At 43.5% G+C, this 16,418-nt stretch overlaps 1 protein-coding gene across 1 annotated transcript in view; it reads left to right on the forward strand.

The window, feature by feature from the left end:
• Positions 1-16,418, forward strand: part of PTPN23 (protein tyrosine phosphatase non-receptor type 23) — a 190,485-nt gene that overhangs the window by 111,467 nt on the left and 62,600 nt on the right. The window contains exon 17 of the mRNA XM_033931921.1: positions 9,333-9,487. Coding sequence (XP_033787812.1) covers positions 9,333-9,487 — 155 coding nt within the window. The remainder of the gene's footprint in view (positions 1-9,332; positions 9,488-16,418) is intronic.

A 16,418-nucleotide genomic window follows, 5' to 3' on the forward strand; every position in this document is an offset into this window, starting at 1 on the left:
ACTTCTCCTTCTACATGAAGCATCTGGTGCAACAGCTCTCCTCCTTACAGAAATATCTTCCTGAACGTAAGGTCCCTCTGTTCCAGCAACAAATTTCCAGCCTCCTCCAACTCAGGAAATTTATGGTTCGCTCCATCTACGACTCATTTGAGCTGACCTCTCGCGCCTCTGCCATGGCGGTGGCCATGCGCCATTTGGCATGGCTGAGAGTCTCTGACCTAGACATTAACCACCAGGACTGCCTGGCTAACGCACCTTGTCTGGGCGATGAACTCTTCGGAGAGTCCCTGGACTCAACAACCCAGCACATGAGACCAGGTGGGACACTCTGATCAAACCTAAAAAGAAGACTCCACCTGCTTGTCCCTACAGACAACAGTCTTCTTACCAGCGTAGGTTCTCGGCCAGACCTCTCAATCTGCCTCAACAACAGTCTCGCCGTCCTCGCCACCAACATCAGACTCAGGCTCGTCCACAGACTCAACCTGCCAAACCTCCTTCTTCATCTAAGCCGTCTCAACCCTTTTGACTCTTTTCTCCAGGGCATAGCCATTCTCCCACCATCGCTGCCTCTCCCTCAACCTATTGGAGGACGTCTTCAGCTTTTCCTCAGCCGTTGGGAGGTCATCACTTCGGCCCAGTGGGTCCTCAACATCATTCGCCACGGCTACTCTCTCAACTTCCAGACTCTTCCACCAGACCATCCTCCCGTAGAGTCTGCTTCTCACTCCTCCCAAACCCCCCTCCTCCTGAGGGAGGTCCAATCCCTCCTTCTCCTCAATGCCATCGAAGAGGTACCTCCGGACCAAAGGGGTCAGGGATTCTACTCCCGCTACTTCCTGGTCCCCAAAAAAAACAGGAGACCTTCGTCCCATCCTCGATCTCAGGGACCTCAACAAGTGTCTAGTCAAAGAGAAGTTCAGAATGCTCTCCCTAGCCACGCTTTACCCTCTTCTCTCCCACCACGACTGGCTATGCTCCCTAGACCTCAAGGAGGCCTACACTCACATTCCAATCCATCCGTCTTCACGTCGCTACCTACGGTTACAGATACAGCACCATCACTATCAGTACAAAGTGCTACCCTTTGGCCTCGCATCATCGCCCAGAGTGTTCACCAAGTGCCTTATTGTGGTGGCGGCCTTCCTCAGGTCTCACGACCTTCAGGTGTTCCCCTACTTGGACGATTGGCTGGTGAAAGCATCTACGTCTCCGCTTGTACTTCAAGCCACTCATCACACCATCTCGTTCCTCCATCTCTTGGGTTTCGAGGCAACTACCCCAAGTCGCATCTGCTTCCCACACAGCGACTTCAGTTCATTGGAGCAATTCTCGACACCACTCTAATGAGGGCATTTCTCCCCTCCGACCACCATCGAACTCTGCTCCACCTCTGCCGTCAGGTGCTCCTTCATCACTCCATTCCAGCTCGGCAGATGATGATCCTCCTGGGCCACATGGCCTCGACGGTCCATGTACTTCCTCTGGCGCGACTCCACCTCAGGACACCTCAGTGGACTCTAGCCAACCAATGGTCACAGACCACCGATCCTCTTTCTCATCCCATCTCTGTGACATCGTCTCTTCGGCAATCTCTTCAATGGTGGTTGAACTCCTCCAATCTTTCCAGGGGTCTACTCTTTCATCTACCCTCTCACTCCATGATCATAACCACAGATGCCTCCCCCTATGCATGGGGCGCTCACCTGGGAGATCTTCGCACCCAGGGACTCTGGACCCCTCAGGAGCGTCAACATCACATCAACTTCCTCGAACTCAGGGCCATGTTCTATGCTCTCAAGGCCTTCCAGCACCTTCTCTACCCTCAGGTTCTTCTCCTGTGCACAGACAACCAAGTCGCCATGTACTACATAAACAAGCAAGGCGGCACCGGATCTCCCCTCCTCTGTCAAGAGGCCATCCGCATCTGGACCTGGGCCACGGCCCACAGTCTCTTCCTCAAGGCTGTCTATATCCAGGGCGAACAGAACTCCCTGGCCGACAATCTCAGCCGCATCCTTCAACCTCACGAGTGGACCCTGGATCCTCCCACACTCCACTCCATCTTTGCTCTCTGGGGCACTCCTCAGGTGGACCTCTTTGCAGCTCCTCACAACCATCAGCTGCCCCAGTTCTGTTCCAGACTCTTCTCTCCTCATCGTCTGGCCCCGGATGCATTCCTGCTCGATTGGACGGATCGGTTCCTCTATGCCTTTCCTCCCCTACCTCTGATGTTGCGGACGCTCTTCAAACTCCGCAGGGACAGAGCCACCATGATCCTCATCGCCCCTCGGTGGCCTCGCCAACACTGGTTCTCCCTCCTGCTTCAGCTCAACTCCAGGGAGCCCATTCCTCTTCCTGTGTTTCCTACTCTACTTACACAGCAGCATCAGTCTCTACTACATCCCAATCTGTCCTCGCTCCACCTGACAGCTTGGTTTCTCTCGGGCTGACCTCTCCAGAGAATCTGTCTCAGCCTGTCCGTCGTATTTTGGATGCTTCCAGGAAACCGGCCACCCTCCAATGTTACCATCAGAAGTGGACCCGGTTCTCCTCTTGGTGTCTCCTTCATCATCACAATCCCACCTCACTGGCGGTGGAAACTGTACTGGACTATTTGCTCTCTCTCTCCGACGCTGGCCTCAAGTCGACCTCAATCAGAGTCCACCTCAGTGCCATCACTGCGTTTCATGAGCCTATCCTCGGAAAACCTCTTACGGCTCATCCCCTGGTTTCCCGGTTCATGAGAGGCCTCTTCAATGTCAAACCACCTCTGAAGCCTCCTCCAGTCGTCTGGGACCTGAATGTGGTTCTATCAGCCCTCATGAAACCTCCATTTGAGCCTCTTGCCACAACTTCACTCAAATTTCTTACGTGGAAGGTGCTTTTCCTCATTACCATCACCTCTGCCAGGAGGGTTAGTGAGCTGCATGCACTGGTTGCCGACCCACCTTTCACTGTTTTTCACCATGACAAGGTGGTTCTGCGTACCCATCCTAAATTTCTGCCTAAGGTGGTCTCGGACTTCCACCTCAACCAGTCCATTGTATTGCCTGTTTTCTTCCCTAAGCCCCATTCCCATCCTGGGGAACAGGCGTTACACTCGCTGGATTGTAAGCGTGCCCTTGCATACTACCTTGATCGTACCAGGGCTCACCGCTCGTCTCTTCAGCTCTTTCTGACCTTCGATCCTAACCGTCTAGGTCGTCCTGTCTCTAAACAGATGCTTTCCAACTGGCTTGCTGCCTGCATTGCGTTCTGTTATGCTCAGGCCGGTCTCTCACTGGAAGGTGCTGTCACGGCCCACAGGGTCAGAGCTATGGCTGCTTCTGTGGCTTTCCTCCGCTCCACACCTATCGAGGAAATCTGCAAGGCTGCCACTTGGTCCTCAGTTCACACGTTCACTACTCACTACTGTCTGGATGCCTTCTCCAGACGGGATGGACTCTTCGGCCAATCTGAGTTACAAAATTTATTTTCCTAATTGCCAACCATCCCTCCTCCCTCTCTGTTAACTTGGAGGTCACCCATATGTTAAGAATATGCTGCCTGCTTGTCCTGGGATAAAGCACAGTTACTTACCGTAACAGGTGTTATCCAGGGACAGCAGGCAGATATTCTTACGTCCCACCCTCCTCCCCGGGTTGGCTTCTTAGCTGGCTTATCTTAACTGGGGACCACGCACTCCTCCGTCGGGCGGGAAGGCACTCGCGCATGCGCGGTGCGGCCAACTAGAACTTTCTAGTTAAAAAGGTCCGTACCGGGGCTCCGTCGGTGACGTCACCCATACGTTAAGAATATCTACCTGCTGTCCCTGGATAACACCTGTTACGGTAAGTAACTGTGCTTTCTCAGCGCTGCTATGATGTCGTCTGGAACATGCAAGCTGTAAGTTCCTTTGTGCAGGGAGTGGGCCCAGTTAGGAAAACCTTTCTTGAGGATTCCAGATACATAAATTCATAGCAGCAAGCGGAGAGCTTCCTGTATCTTTATCTTTATTGCAAATTTATATAAAGTCAATTTTTTTTTTTTTTAAATCTTTATTCAATTTTACATCTTACGACAAGTGTATCAATAAATTGACAATTGAAATTAAATACATCACTTGAATTTCTGTAATAATTAGCAATCTAATATAATAAAATGCTAGGCCGCGCATGCGCACTCAAAAGTCGTGTTCCTTGATCCGTCGTGGAAACACGACTGCGCATGCGCGCATTTTACGTCACCACCTGCTCTCCACCTCGCGCTGATCTGTCGCGCTGTGGCGCATGTGCTAGATGGCGGGGAGTGAGGAGTTGGTACTTAGGGGAAGGAGAGCAGGCCCAGGAGAGCGAAAAAAGAGGCGATCGCGAGCTTTTCCTGCCCCTCTCCAGCTTCGGAAAGGGATCGGGACTTTGGAGAACCGCATTGTCTGCTGCCCACCCCTTCCCGACGTCTTCCTATTTACCAGTGCACCTCGCAGTCAGTCTTCCCAATCGCCTCCAGAAGCCCGCTCCGCTCCTCCAACAGTTCAAGGCCCCAAGCCCGAGTCGGCGATGAAACAACCAAAATTAACACTTCCGGGGCAGGCAGATAGCGCGGTAAGGGTGAGCCGCACCTGCGTCGGAGAAGGCTTCCGACGCAGGCGGCAGTCGTGAGAGGAGCCGCTGGGAGACGGACAGAACGCGGGAAGGGGATAGGGCACCAAAAGACTACACCGCTAAGTTTTTTAAGTCGTGAAAAGAGGTCGGCCATAAAGTATGTAGGCGGCATACTTCACGACCGACGGCTTTTCAACCCCCCCCCCAGCACTGCCGCCGCTGAACATTTGAAAACCCTCCACTCCCACCACCATTGCCGGCTGCGGTTAAGGCCTGGCTTCTTCGGGCAGCAGCAGTGTTTAAAATTCGCTGCTGTTGCCGACTTCAGCCCTTCCTCTCTGGCGGGTCCTGCCTACTTCCTGTTTTCATGAACACAGGACCCGCCAGAGAGGAAGGCCTAAAGCCATGGCTTGCAGATATGTGAAGACAATGCTGAAGTGAAAAAGATATTAAAAAAATAGTTTGTCCAAGGGTATGAGTTGAGAGAGAGAGAGAACTAGGAGGAATTACTAATCCAAGCAAGTAGAGAGAGGGAGACAGACAATGAATGGAAGTGTGGGGGAGAGGAGGGACAGCTGCTGAATGGAAATCTGAGGGATAGGGGGAGCAGACTTGGAAGGAAATGGGGAGGAGAAAGAAATAAAGGCACATGTGAGGGAAAAGGATAGAGTTAGAAATAAAGATAGACAGACAGGGGGCCAGGGAGAAAGACTGAAAGAATTACAGACAGTATCCAAGGAGAGAGAGAAAAATTAAAAAAAAACAACAGACAGACAGACATTACTCTAGCACCCATTAATGTAACAGGCTGAGGGGGGTAACAAGAAGGGAGCCCTACTGCTGGACAGGGGAAGAGAGGAACAGGTGCTGCTGGGCAGGGGGGCAGGGGGGAGGTAAAATGAAGGGAGAAGGGCTGGACAGTCAAGGAAAGAGACACAGAAAGAAAGACAGACAGCAGGAGGAAGAGAGACAGAAAGCAGCCAAGGAGAGAAAATGAAAAAAAAGAAACACAAAGACACACATCTATTCTAGCACCCGTTAATGTAACGGGCCTAAAGACTAGTAATACATAAAATATAACCCATTTCCTCCTAACCCTACCATAACATATGTAATCAAATATGTCCTATGAAATATTCTTTTTACTAATGTAAACATTTAATAAAATTCAGAATTCCCCCCCTCTCATCTCCTCACTTGTACTATATTTATAATGAAAAAATGGTATCTATTCATTACAATAATTTGTCAATGGCCCCCATATCTCTTTAAATTTTTTATAATTCCCTTTTTGTATGGCTATTGTTCTCTCCATCTTATAGATGTGACACAATGAGTTTCACCAGAAACTGTAATTAAGCCTGCTCCAATTTTTCCAATTATGCGTGATATGTTGTATGGCGACTCCTGTCATAATCTATACAGTCAATTTTTAAAGCGTGGAAGGATTCAAATTCATTGTCATTTCCTTTTTGGTGGAATTCAGTATGCATTCTCGGGAAATATGAAGCAGCTATTATGGAAAAAAGGGGGGAAAAGCAAAATAAGGTTGCCAGTTAATAAGTATGTGGGAAATAAAGGTTAAATGTAATGGATGTGTATGAGTGGATATGAATGTGGTAAGTAAGTGTATGCATGATACTACACTCTCTGAAGGGGAGGAGGGTGGAAGGGTTGTTTTTGTGTGTAAGATACATATATATCCCTAGCTTATGTTTGTGACCGTTGTATAGAAATATTTTGAATTGTATATTCTTCTGTCTGAATGTTTTAAAAAGTTTTCAAAATAAAAATGATTTGAACTTAGAAATTCATAGCAGTAAGCGGAGAGCTTCCTGTATCTTTTATCTTTATTGCAAATTTATATACAGTACAATCTCAGTTATTTGGCACCCATGGGGACTGGAGGATGTTGGATAACTGGTTTGCTGGTTGATTGAGAGCGCTGTGTTAGAAACCTTGTCGGACATGACACGTCAGAAGAAAGGGCCAGCTGGGGCTGGCCGCGAGCAGCCTGTTTTGAGCGCTGCCTCCTGCTGACCGGCTGCCGCTTTGGGTAAAGAAGGAGAGGGAGTTAGCGAGGGGGTTCGGCTCAGGACCGCCACCTACTTCTGCTGCTTTGGGGCTTGAGGGGGGTAGGGAGGGGGATTTGCAGCTCAGGAGCGCTGCCGTTTTGGGGGACTTTTTTTTTTTTTTTTTTACCAGTTGGGTAAGAGTGCTGGTTAACTGAGATTCTACTGTACCGCTTATAATGACTAGAAAGTCAGTTCAAAGCAGTGTACAGTGAACATCCATAGTTTAGGAACAATACTTATAAAGAGTCGTATAAACAGTGTCATGAAGAGTACAAATTAAATTTAACCCAACTGTGTACAATGAACATCCGAAGTTTAGAAACAATTCCTATATCAGTGTCACGTGTAATAGAATCACAGCATTACACCCCAGTGTCTAGCACATACGTCTAATTGAAACAGTGTTTTATTGATGACATCATAGAAAACAGCAAGAACAACAATCAACATAATACAAAACTCATCATCCATTTCTTCCCCTCACCCCTCCCAGATAAAACGAAACAAAAGGCAAGGAACCAAAGCAAACCAAGGTCCTGGTTATAACCAGAAATACCCCAAAGACAACCTCAAAACAAACGAGAAAAAGTGATGTATAACAGGTTTCCAGTCACCTGGGTAGTAGCAGTGACAACCGACACAAATAATAATAATAATAACAACTTTATTTCTATACCGCCACAATCTTGCGACTTCTAGGCGGTTTACATTCAAGAGAGCTGGACATTCAGCAAGTTACAATATGCAGATAGTCAGAGGAAATACAGAGTACATCAACTTTAAGAATGCGAAAATATAAAAATGTACAGTACGCTAATACATTTCCGAGAGGACCTATTAGGAAAAGGTCGCAAATTACAAAAAAATACATAGAAAATTACAATATACAGTTTAAGAATTTTCAGGGGGGACATATTAGAAGACATGTCCCGAATTGCAAAATACGGTTTTATTAGGATTTCAGAGGGGGTATATTTGGGAGCGAGAAAGAAAGAAGTGTTCGGTGAAGATTCTGTTTAGGTGATATATTTGTCGAATAAGGCAGTTTTTATGAGTTTTCTAAAAAGCGTTGTAGGTCAGTCTAGCTTTATTAATGTATTTGTCTAGCCAGTGTTGTTGTTTGTTTGCTTGGAATGCAAAAGTTCTATCCAGAAAGATTTTGTATTTACAATTGGTAATGCTTAGGTGTGCAAAGAGATAGCGGTTTCTGGTTTGTTTTATAGGGCTGTAGAATGTGAAGTGAGATTAGCTACTGCAGCTGAACCCTCACCCCACCCGCTCAACCATAGGAAGAGAAAAGAAAGTTAAGTTCCAAGACCCTGGATTCTTATGAGTCAGCACATACGTCTAAGTGCCGACTTTGGGCGACTAGTGCCGTATGTCCAAATTGGACTTAGGCGTATCTTTTGATTATGCCCCTCTAAGCCTTCTTGGTTGGGGAACTAGGTTTCATAGCTGAACAGCAATGTTTCTTAAGCTACCAATGAACACGTGGGAGCTAAATGCAACTAAATTAAGACTGCCAACTGGATCCAGATTCTCAGGCCAGTGTTGATCCCGTCCTGGGTTTACTCCAGTGCGTGCCAGGATTTGTAGTCTTGCTTTTCTTAGGGAATGCAATGGCAAAATCAGAGCTACAAGTCCTTGCATGCAACGGGGTAAACCCAGGTCTGGATCAACCCTGTCCTGAGGATCTTGATCCAGTTGGCAGTCTTAATTTAGTTGCATTTAGCTCACACTTTTTCATTGGTAGCTTTAGATAGGTATCGTAGCTGAGCTGTCATAGATCCAGATTCACAGGACAGTTTTGATCTGGTCCTAAGTTTACCCCGTTGCATGCAGATTCTGGCATGCACTGGAGTAAACCCAGGACTGGATTGATCCTGTCCTGCGAATCTTGATTCTTTTGGATCACATCTGCACAATCTAGAACAGGGGTGTCAAAGTCCCTCCTCGAGGGCTGCAATCCAGTCGGGTTTTCAGGATTTCCCCAATGAATATGCAGGAGATCTATTAGCGTACAATGAAAGCAGTGCATGCAAATAGATCTCATGCATATTCATTGGGTAAATCCTGAAAACTTGACTGGATTGCGGCCCTCAAGGAGGGACTTTGACACCCCTGATCTAGAACAGTGTTTCTCAACTCGGTCCTGGAGTACCCCCTTGCCAGTCAGGTTTTCAGGATATCCACAGTGAATATGCATGAAGACATTTGCATACAATGGAGGCAGTGTATGCAAATCAAGTTTATGCATATTCATTGTGGATATCCTCAAAACCTGACTGGCAAGGGGGTACTGCAGGACCGAGTTGAGAAACACCGGTCTAGAATATCTGGTCTGTACAGAAATATTTTGCAATTCGCTGATTGTCCAGCCTTCTTTCTATGTGAACCGCCTAGAAGTCAGTTGGACTATGGCGGTATAGAAAAATAAAGTTGTTATTATTATTATTATTTTTATAAATAACAAGGGAAAGGTTGAGATCCTAGACTGCACTATTTCATCAGTATGTGTTCTTTATTGTGTCAACAGCGTGCAGGAAATCTAGTCTTCCTTCAAGTTTGTCCTGAGTGAAGATGTTTGTCTCCCACATTAAAGCAGTTTGTCAGGGCTCTGTAGCTACTGAAAGCTGCTCTGCATAAAGGGTTTTGCGTCTTCTTTCTGTCACAGATGACACGCTGGTGCTGCAGAACCTGAAGCGGATTTTGTGCAAGGTCCAGGAGATGAAGGAGCAGCGGCTATCTCTGGAGCAGCAGCTCAGAGACACGATCCAAAAAGACGATATTACCACGTCCTTGGTGACAACGGACAGGTCGGAAATGAAGGCAAGTGGTCTGAAGTCCATGGTTCTGGACTGAAAGAAGTGGAGACGTAACTTAGGAGTTAGAGCAATAGGCTGAGAGCCAGGCAAGATGGGGTTTCAAATCTGCCTCGGGTTCCTACGGTCAAATAATTTGTAAACCCTCCTGGACAGGGAAGTGCAGTGAACACAGCGGCAACCGCAGTCCTTAAGGGCCACAAACCAGTCAGGTTTTCAAGAGTTCCACAATCAATGTGAAATCTTGAAAACCCAGCTTGGGTTAGTTGTCCCTTCACTAAAATTTGTTTATTCAAGGAGGGATACGATTTTTTTCTGTTACAGCCCCTCAGATTTGGAACTCGCTCCCGATCAATATAAGAGAAGAAAAATTACTTAATAAAAAGCTGGCTTTTTAAGGACGCTTTTAATTGAATCATGTAACTCTATTATATCAGGATTCTTTACAGTCAACTACATAGAAACATAGAACATGACGGCAGAAAAGGGCCACGGCCCATCTAGTCTGCCCACACTAATGGCCCACCCCCTATCTACCTCCATGAAGAGATCCCACATGCCAATCCCATCTTTTCTTAAAATCTGGCACGCTGCTGGCCTCAATTACCTGTTGTGGAAGATTATTCCAGCGATCAACCACCCTTTCAGTGAAGAAATATTTTCTGGTTTCGCCATGAAATTTCCCACCCCTGATTTTCAACGGATGCCCTCTTGTTGCCGTGGGTCCTTTAAGGAAAAAGAGATCCTCTTCCACCTCGATACGGCCTGTGACAAATTTGAACGTCTCGATCATGTCTCCCCTCTCTCTGCATTCCTCGAGTGAGTACAGCTGCAACTAACCCAGTCGTTCCTCATACGGGAGATCCTTGAGACCTGAGACCATCCTGGTGGCCATTCGCTGAACCGACTCAACTCTCCGCACATCTTTTTGATAATGCGGCCTCCAGAATTGTACACAGTATTACAGATGGGGTCTCACCATGAATCTGTACAACGGCATTATGACCTCGGGCTTACGGTCATAATGCCATTGTACAGATCCATGTAAGTAGCGCTGGTAAGCAAAATTTAAGTGGGTAACCTTCCCCAACCTCTTGTTTTATTATCTACCCCTTTTTATTTTTTTATGAATTGTATTTAATCCTCTTTTTTTTTCTCCCTTTTTCATATGTTTTGTTTTGTTAAAATTGTTCCAATTGTTCTGTTATGTTTGTTTTTTATAACCTAATTCTTAACTAAATGTAAATCGCACTGGATTTGGGTTTTGCGATCAAATCAAATATTTTAATAAACTTGAAACTTGAATCTCAAGGACCATGGTTGCCCACCCTGCTATAGCAGGAATCCCCTTCAAGACGGCAGGATAAATCATTCATACAGGTGAATGACGGCCTGCGCCAGCACCATCAGGATGATATCTTCAATCTCAGGAAAATGAAAAGCTTTCTTGAATCAACTGCTATGCTCTGCACCCCCATCCCCACCCCCTCAGAGAACAGTAAGCTGATGTACATTAACACCGGGATAATGAATATGAAATAATATCATATGAAAATAGCTATAAATCACTCGCACATACGTACCACCAACTAATTGAGATCAGGATGTGGTGATGCCAAAAACTAGAATTCAGGGAAACCTGCCCCCACGCTCCTAGCAGCAAGGGAGAAAGGAAACAGTTAAACATAATGCTGAAACAGCCCATAAGAATAAAATATAATATTGAAAAAAGTACTACAGAATAAAAATATTAAAAAATAATAGAATACAGTATATACCTGGAACTTTGCTGCATGCTGCGAGAAGCTTGAATTTTAGCTCATTCTTTCATGTTTAAATGCTGGGGGCAGTCCATTTTCAACTCTCCCTCCCACATCACTACCTGAACTCTGTTTTATGACTCCCAAGTCCATCCTGATCTCGTTGATTTGGTGGTATGTTCTAGCGTTTTTTTTTTTTTTTTTTTTTTTTAAATTTTTATTTATATATTTTTACATTCTTACAATATTTAAATTGTACATATTATATTCAATTATTACATTAAATTGTGGTTACAAATGATTCATCTTATCATATAAAATATAACCCTCCCCTTTTTTCATTTCTTATTTCCATATAATATACATATCCCTCCCCATTCTAAGAAAACTGTTACTAATGTGCTATGAAATCTGATCATTGGAATAACGAGTCAATGGTTCCCAAATTTTCTTAAAATTATGAATATTTCCCTGTTGTAATGCTATTGTTTTTTCCATTTTATATATATGACAGACAGAATTCCACCAAAATGTATAGTTTAATTTGGTGTAATCCTTCCAGTTTTGAGTTATTTGTTGCATGGCGTTTTATATATCATTTTATTTTGGGTCCACTGCCTGTTAATTTTTCTTTTTTTTTTAATCTTTATTGAGTTTCAAAACCAACAAAAATGCAATACAGTATCTATACAAATAATATTAATCATATATGCATTTATAATCAATCAAAATCCATACAACAATAAAATAAACCTCACCCAACCAACATTTCATAAGGGAATAGAACCATACAAAAAAATACCCCCATCCCGCCCTCCCTCCCCCTGGGTGTGTGTGCAATATACCAACAGGAACAAAGGAAAAGACAACTACAATGGATCCATAAAAGATGTCCTGTTAATTTTTCCATTTGTCATTCACTGTCCTTTTTTTGATTTTAAAAATTGATGCCCCTGATGCAGGTGTTTGTTGAAACTTGGCCAAGTTGGGCTTTTCAGACACGAGTTTGGACTTGACACTTTTTTCTTTTGTACTAACGAAAGCTGGTTCTGGAGATACTTTTTTTTTACTTGTTCTCGTTATCTTCTACTGTTGTATTTAGAGCAGGGTCCAGGCAAAGCTTTTCATCTGGTAGAGTTCTTGCATCCCTTTATTGGCTCTTCATTTCTCTGGAACTATAATATTGGATTTCAAGTTTAATTAATTAATTAATTTTTTTTTAAATTTCTTTATTCATTTTTAAACTTACATCAAGTGTACAGTAAATATCAACCAAATAAAATACATCACTTGAAAAATTTTTAATATCATACACCAAGAAGATTTAACCTCCACCCCCCTCCCAAATTCATACATAACTAATATATACCACATGAAAATAATATCTTACGACAATCATCTATATATATATTCTTAATGGAAAAACAAAAAAAGTTTAATTAATTTTAATATACCGACCATCGACATGCACCTGGCCGATTTACAATGCTAAAAATGAAAGGTTAAAATAAATATTTGTAGGGGGGGAAATGTGAACATTAAATAAACAAATTACAAATACAAACATGAGCTTGAGGGGAAAGGGGGAGGGGAAGTTAATAATTACATCATTAAAAACAAATTAACTAAAGGGAAGAGGGGGAGTTCCAAGTTTCCAAGTTTATTAAGTAGTTGATTAATAGCTTATGCCAAATTTTAAGCAATGTACAAAATATTAAAATATTAAATTACAATAATCAGAGGGAAACAAACTGTATAAATATGACTGACACGACAAAAAATAATACAAAAGAAATGGGATGGGAAAGAAATACAGATTAAAAAATAGTAAAGAAGACGTAAGGGAAAAAACAATAGGGAATGGGAGAGCAGTAAGCTTCAGAGAGTTGACAAGCCAGGGCACAATTGAAGCACCTGATCTAATCCAATTTTCAGGTTTAGAATCCAAATTTAATTTTATTACTTGTCGAATGCATCTTTAAAAAGAAAGCATTTTAGCTTGCTCTTGAATCTGTCCAAATTAAGTTCTTCTCGCACATGAATTGGGAGCAAGTTCCACGTTTGGAGGGCAGTAACAGAAAAAATAGATTGCCGACGTGTGTTTATAGTTTTAAGAGAAGGAACAGTCAAGAGATGTTGGTCAGTAGATCTGAGTAATCTAGAGGAAGTCTAGGGAATCAATAATCTATGAATGAAAGCAGGTGTTTTATAAAGAAGGGATTTGAAAGTCAGTAGACTTAATTTGTACGATATACGGTGTACGACCGGAAGCCAATGAGCTTCTTTGAGTAGAGGGATCATTTCTTAAAAGCGGTTTGTGTTTATTTTGCAGACTGTTGGAAAGGAAGTATTTAGACGCTATGGTTTGATGGATAGAGAAGGGACATATAGTGGCAGCGTCTCAAAACTCAGTTGGTGTATATTACTGTGAGTGGTACAGCGGCAGGTGTCCCGAAGAACACTTCCTCACTGGGGTTCCACTTTAGCCAAATTACGACAGGTGACACTAACCCGCCGTGTCTGAAGCTGGGTCCTAAGAGCCGGAAGGTGGTTAAATGCCCCAAAGCAAAAGGTCTCAAGCAGAGAGATCTCGAGTGCAATGATCTCCTGGAGGGAAGCTCCAAGCAAAGGCATCCTCCAAAACTGTTGGCTAGGCTGTAGTACCTGGGGTGGGGTGGCCCTGACTTAGAAGTTTGTACCCTGTTTTAAGAAATAGATGCCCAGAGATTGCATGAGAAGAAACAGAAGATTTCTAAGGTAAAAGAGTGCCTTTATTTGTCTGTGAAGACCCAGGTCCTGAGTGTCCCAGCTGGAGCTAAGCCTGGATTTATGTGAGAGTAGCTGGAACTGTGCTAAAAGAGCCTAACAAGATTATTTGTTCACCATAAGAACTTAAGAAATGCCTCTGCTGGGTCAGACCCGAGGTCCATCGTGCCCAGCAGTCTGCTCATGCGGTGGCCCAACAGGTTCAGGACCTGTGCAGTGATCCTCTATTTATACCCTTCTATCCCCCTTTCCAGCAGGAAATTGTCCAATCCTTTCTTAAACCCCAATACCGTACTCTGCCCTATTACGTCCTCTGGAAGCGCATTCCAGGTGTCCACCACACGTTGGGTAAAGAAGAACTTCCTAGCATTTGTTTTGAATCTGTCTCCTATCAACTTTTCCAAATGCCCTCTTGTTCTTTTATTACTAGAAAGTTTGAAGAATCTGTCCCTCTTTACTCTCTTTATGCCCTTCATGATCCTATAAGTCTCTATCATATCTCCTCTAAGTCTCCTCTTCTCCAGGGAAAAGAGACCCAGCTTCTCCAATCTCTCAGAATATGACAGGTTTTCCATACCTTTTATCAGACGTTTCGCTCTCCTCTGAACCCTCTCGACTAACGCCATATCCTTCTTAAGGTACAGCGACCAATATTGGACGCAGTACTCCAAATATGGGCACACCATCGCCCGATACAACGGCAGGATAACTTCTTTCGTTCTGGCTGTAATACCCTTTTTGATTATACCAATAAAGCTTTTCTTTGATTTAACACTTTACTCTGCCTATGTCTGAGGGTTCCATGTTTGTTCACCAGTCGCAATTACCGTGTGGTATATATGTTGAACTACAAAGCCTCTAGGCCACCCTATTATCCTATGAAACCTGCCCCACTTCAGCACTCTGATTCTGGCATGTATAATAGACTATCTCATGAACTGTTCTTTCTACAGAAAATATCTTTTCAACAGTATACCTATACAATAGCCACACAACAGAGGAATTTTAGAAAATTTCAAGATATTTGGGGGCCATTAACAAAATATTGTAATGATTGAATATTATTTTTTCCCTTAAGTATGCATGTCCAGGGTGGGGGGAAGGGTATTCTGGTCTGATTATTAAAATAAGTTATAAAGGAATGGGGATTATTATATGTTTGTTTGTTTTTTTGGATTTAAAGACAGTTATTGACTAGGGGGGAGGTGGGGAGATAAATTCTGATATGGATTTTAACAGAATATTAAGTGTTGTATCTGAATTTTAAAATGTTATATATGCTGTTACACTTATTGTAAGTTTTTGAAAATGAATAAAGAATATTAAAATAACAAAACAAAAAAACCAGTATACCTAGCCCAATTTACTTTGTGTTTCTGTATAGGTCCTGCTTGACAGATTGTTAATGCAGCACAAATGTTTTGTTAGTCTCAATTATAAATCAGGCTTTCAAATTACAACATCTAGCTGTTATTAGTAATATGTTCCAGTTTTTCTTTTTCTTTTTTTTAAATTCTTTATTTATATTTTAAACATATTTCAAGAATAAACTTCTTGTACAGAATATGATTAAGTCAACATAATAAAAACAAAAAAAGGTAACACTTATATAACGGAATTACTATTTACTCAATCAAATGAAAATCCCAAAATTAAGATCCAAGATGTTCCTGAGTGAGAAAACTTATTTAAAAGAAAGATTCAAGTTACAAATTAGGCGGTCAGATGAGAATGGACCAAGAGTAAATTTATACATTGAGATTTTCTATATCCCCTTCAAGGCGCTTCCTGGAGAAAAATCCTGTCAATTGAGAGGGTGCAAAGAAAATATAATTGCTAGATTTATACTTTACAATACATTTGCAAGGATACCAGTTTTTCTTTTTAAGACTTTTTATTTACAATGGGCCTAAAGAAAGAATGTTAGCGTATTGAGAAAGCATTAGATGTCCTAAAGCCTCCCTGGGTTTCTTTCAAGTTCTGCAAAAAATCTAAACTACACTTCTCCCTCTATATTCACGGGGTTAGGGGCAGAGCCGGCCCGCAAATATGGAAAAATCGTGAATAACTTTTAGGGCCGACTCTGACCCACTCCTGCCTCCCGGACCTCTCCACACTTTACCTTGTGGTCTAGCCGTGAAGCGGGGCAGGAGCGATCTTCCTACGCTCCTGGCTCGTGCAAAGCCGTCAACAAAAATGACTGCTGTGAGTTCCTGTGGTCTCACGAGACTTACAGCGGGAACTCACGGCGGCCATTTTTATTGATGGCTCTGCACGGGTAAGAAGCGTAGGAAGACCGTTCCTGCCCCGCTTCACCACTAGGCCACCAGGTACGACGCGGCGAGGTCAAGGAGGCAGGGGTGGGTCAGGATTTAGAAACTCATAAATAGCCAAGGTCGCAAGTCCTAAACC

Source organism: Geotrypetes seraphini, chromosome 2 (assembly GCF_902459505.1).
Source record: "Geotrypetes seraphini chromosome 2, aGeoSer1.1, whole genome shotgun sequence".
NCBI classification, from domain to species: domain Eukaryota; kingdom Metazoa; phylum Chordata; class Amphibia; order Gymnophiona; family Dermophiidae; genus Geotrypetes; species Geotrypetes seraphini.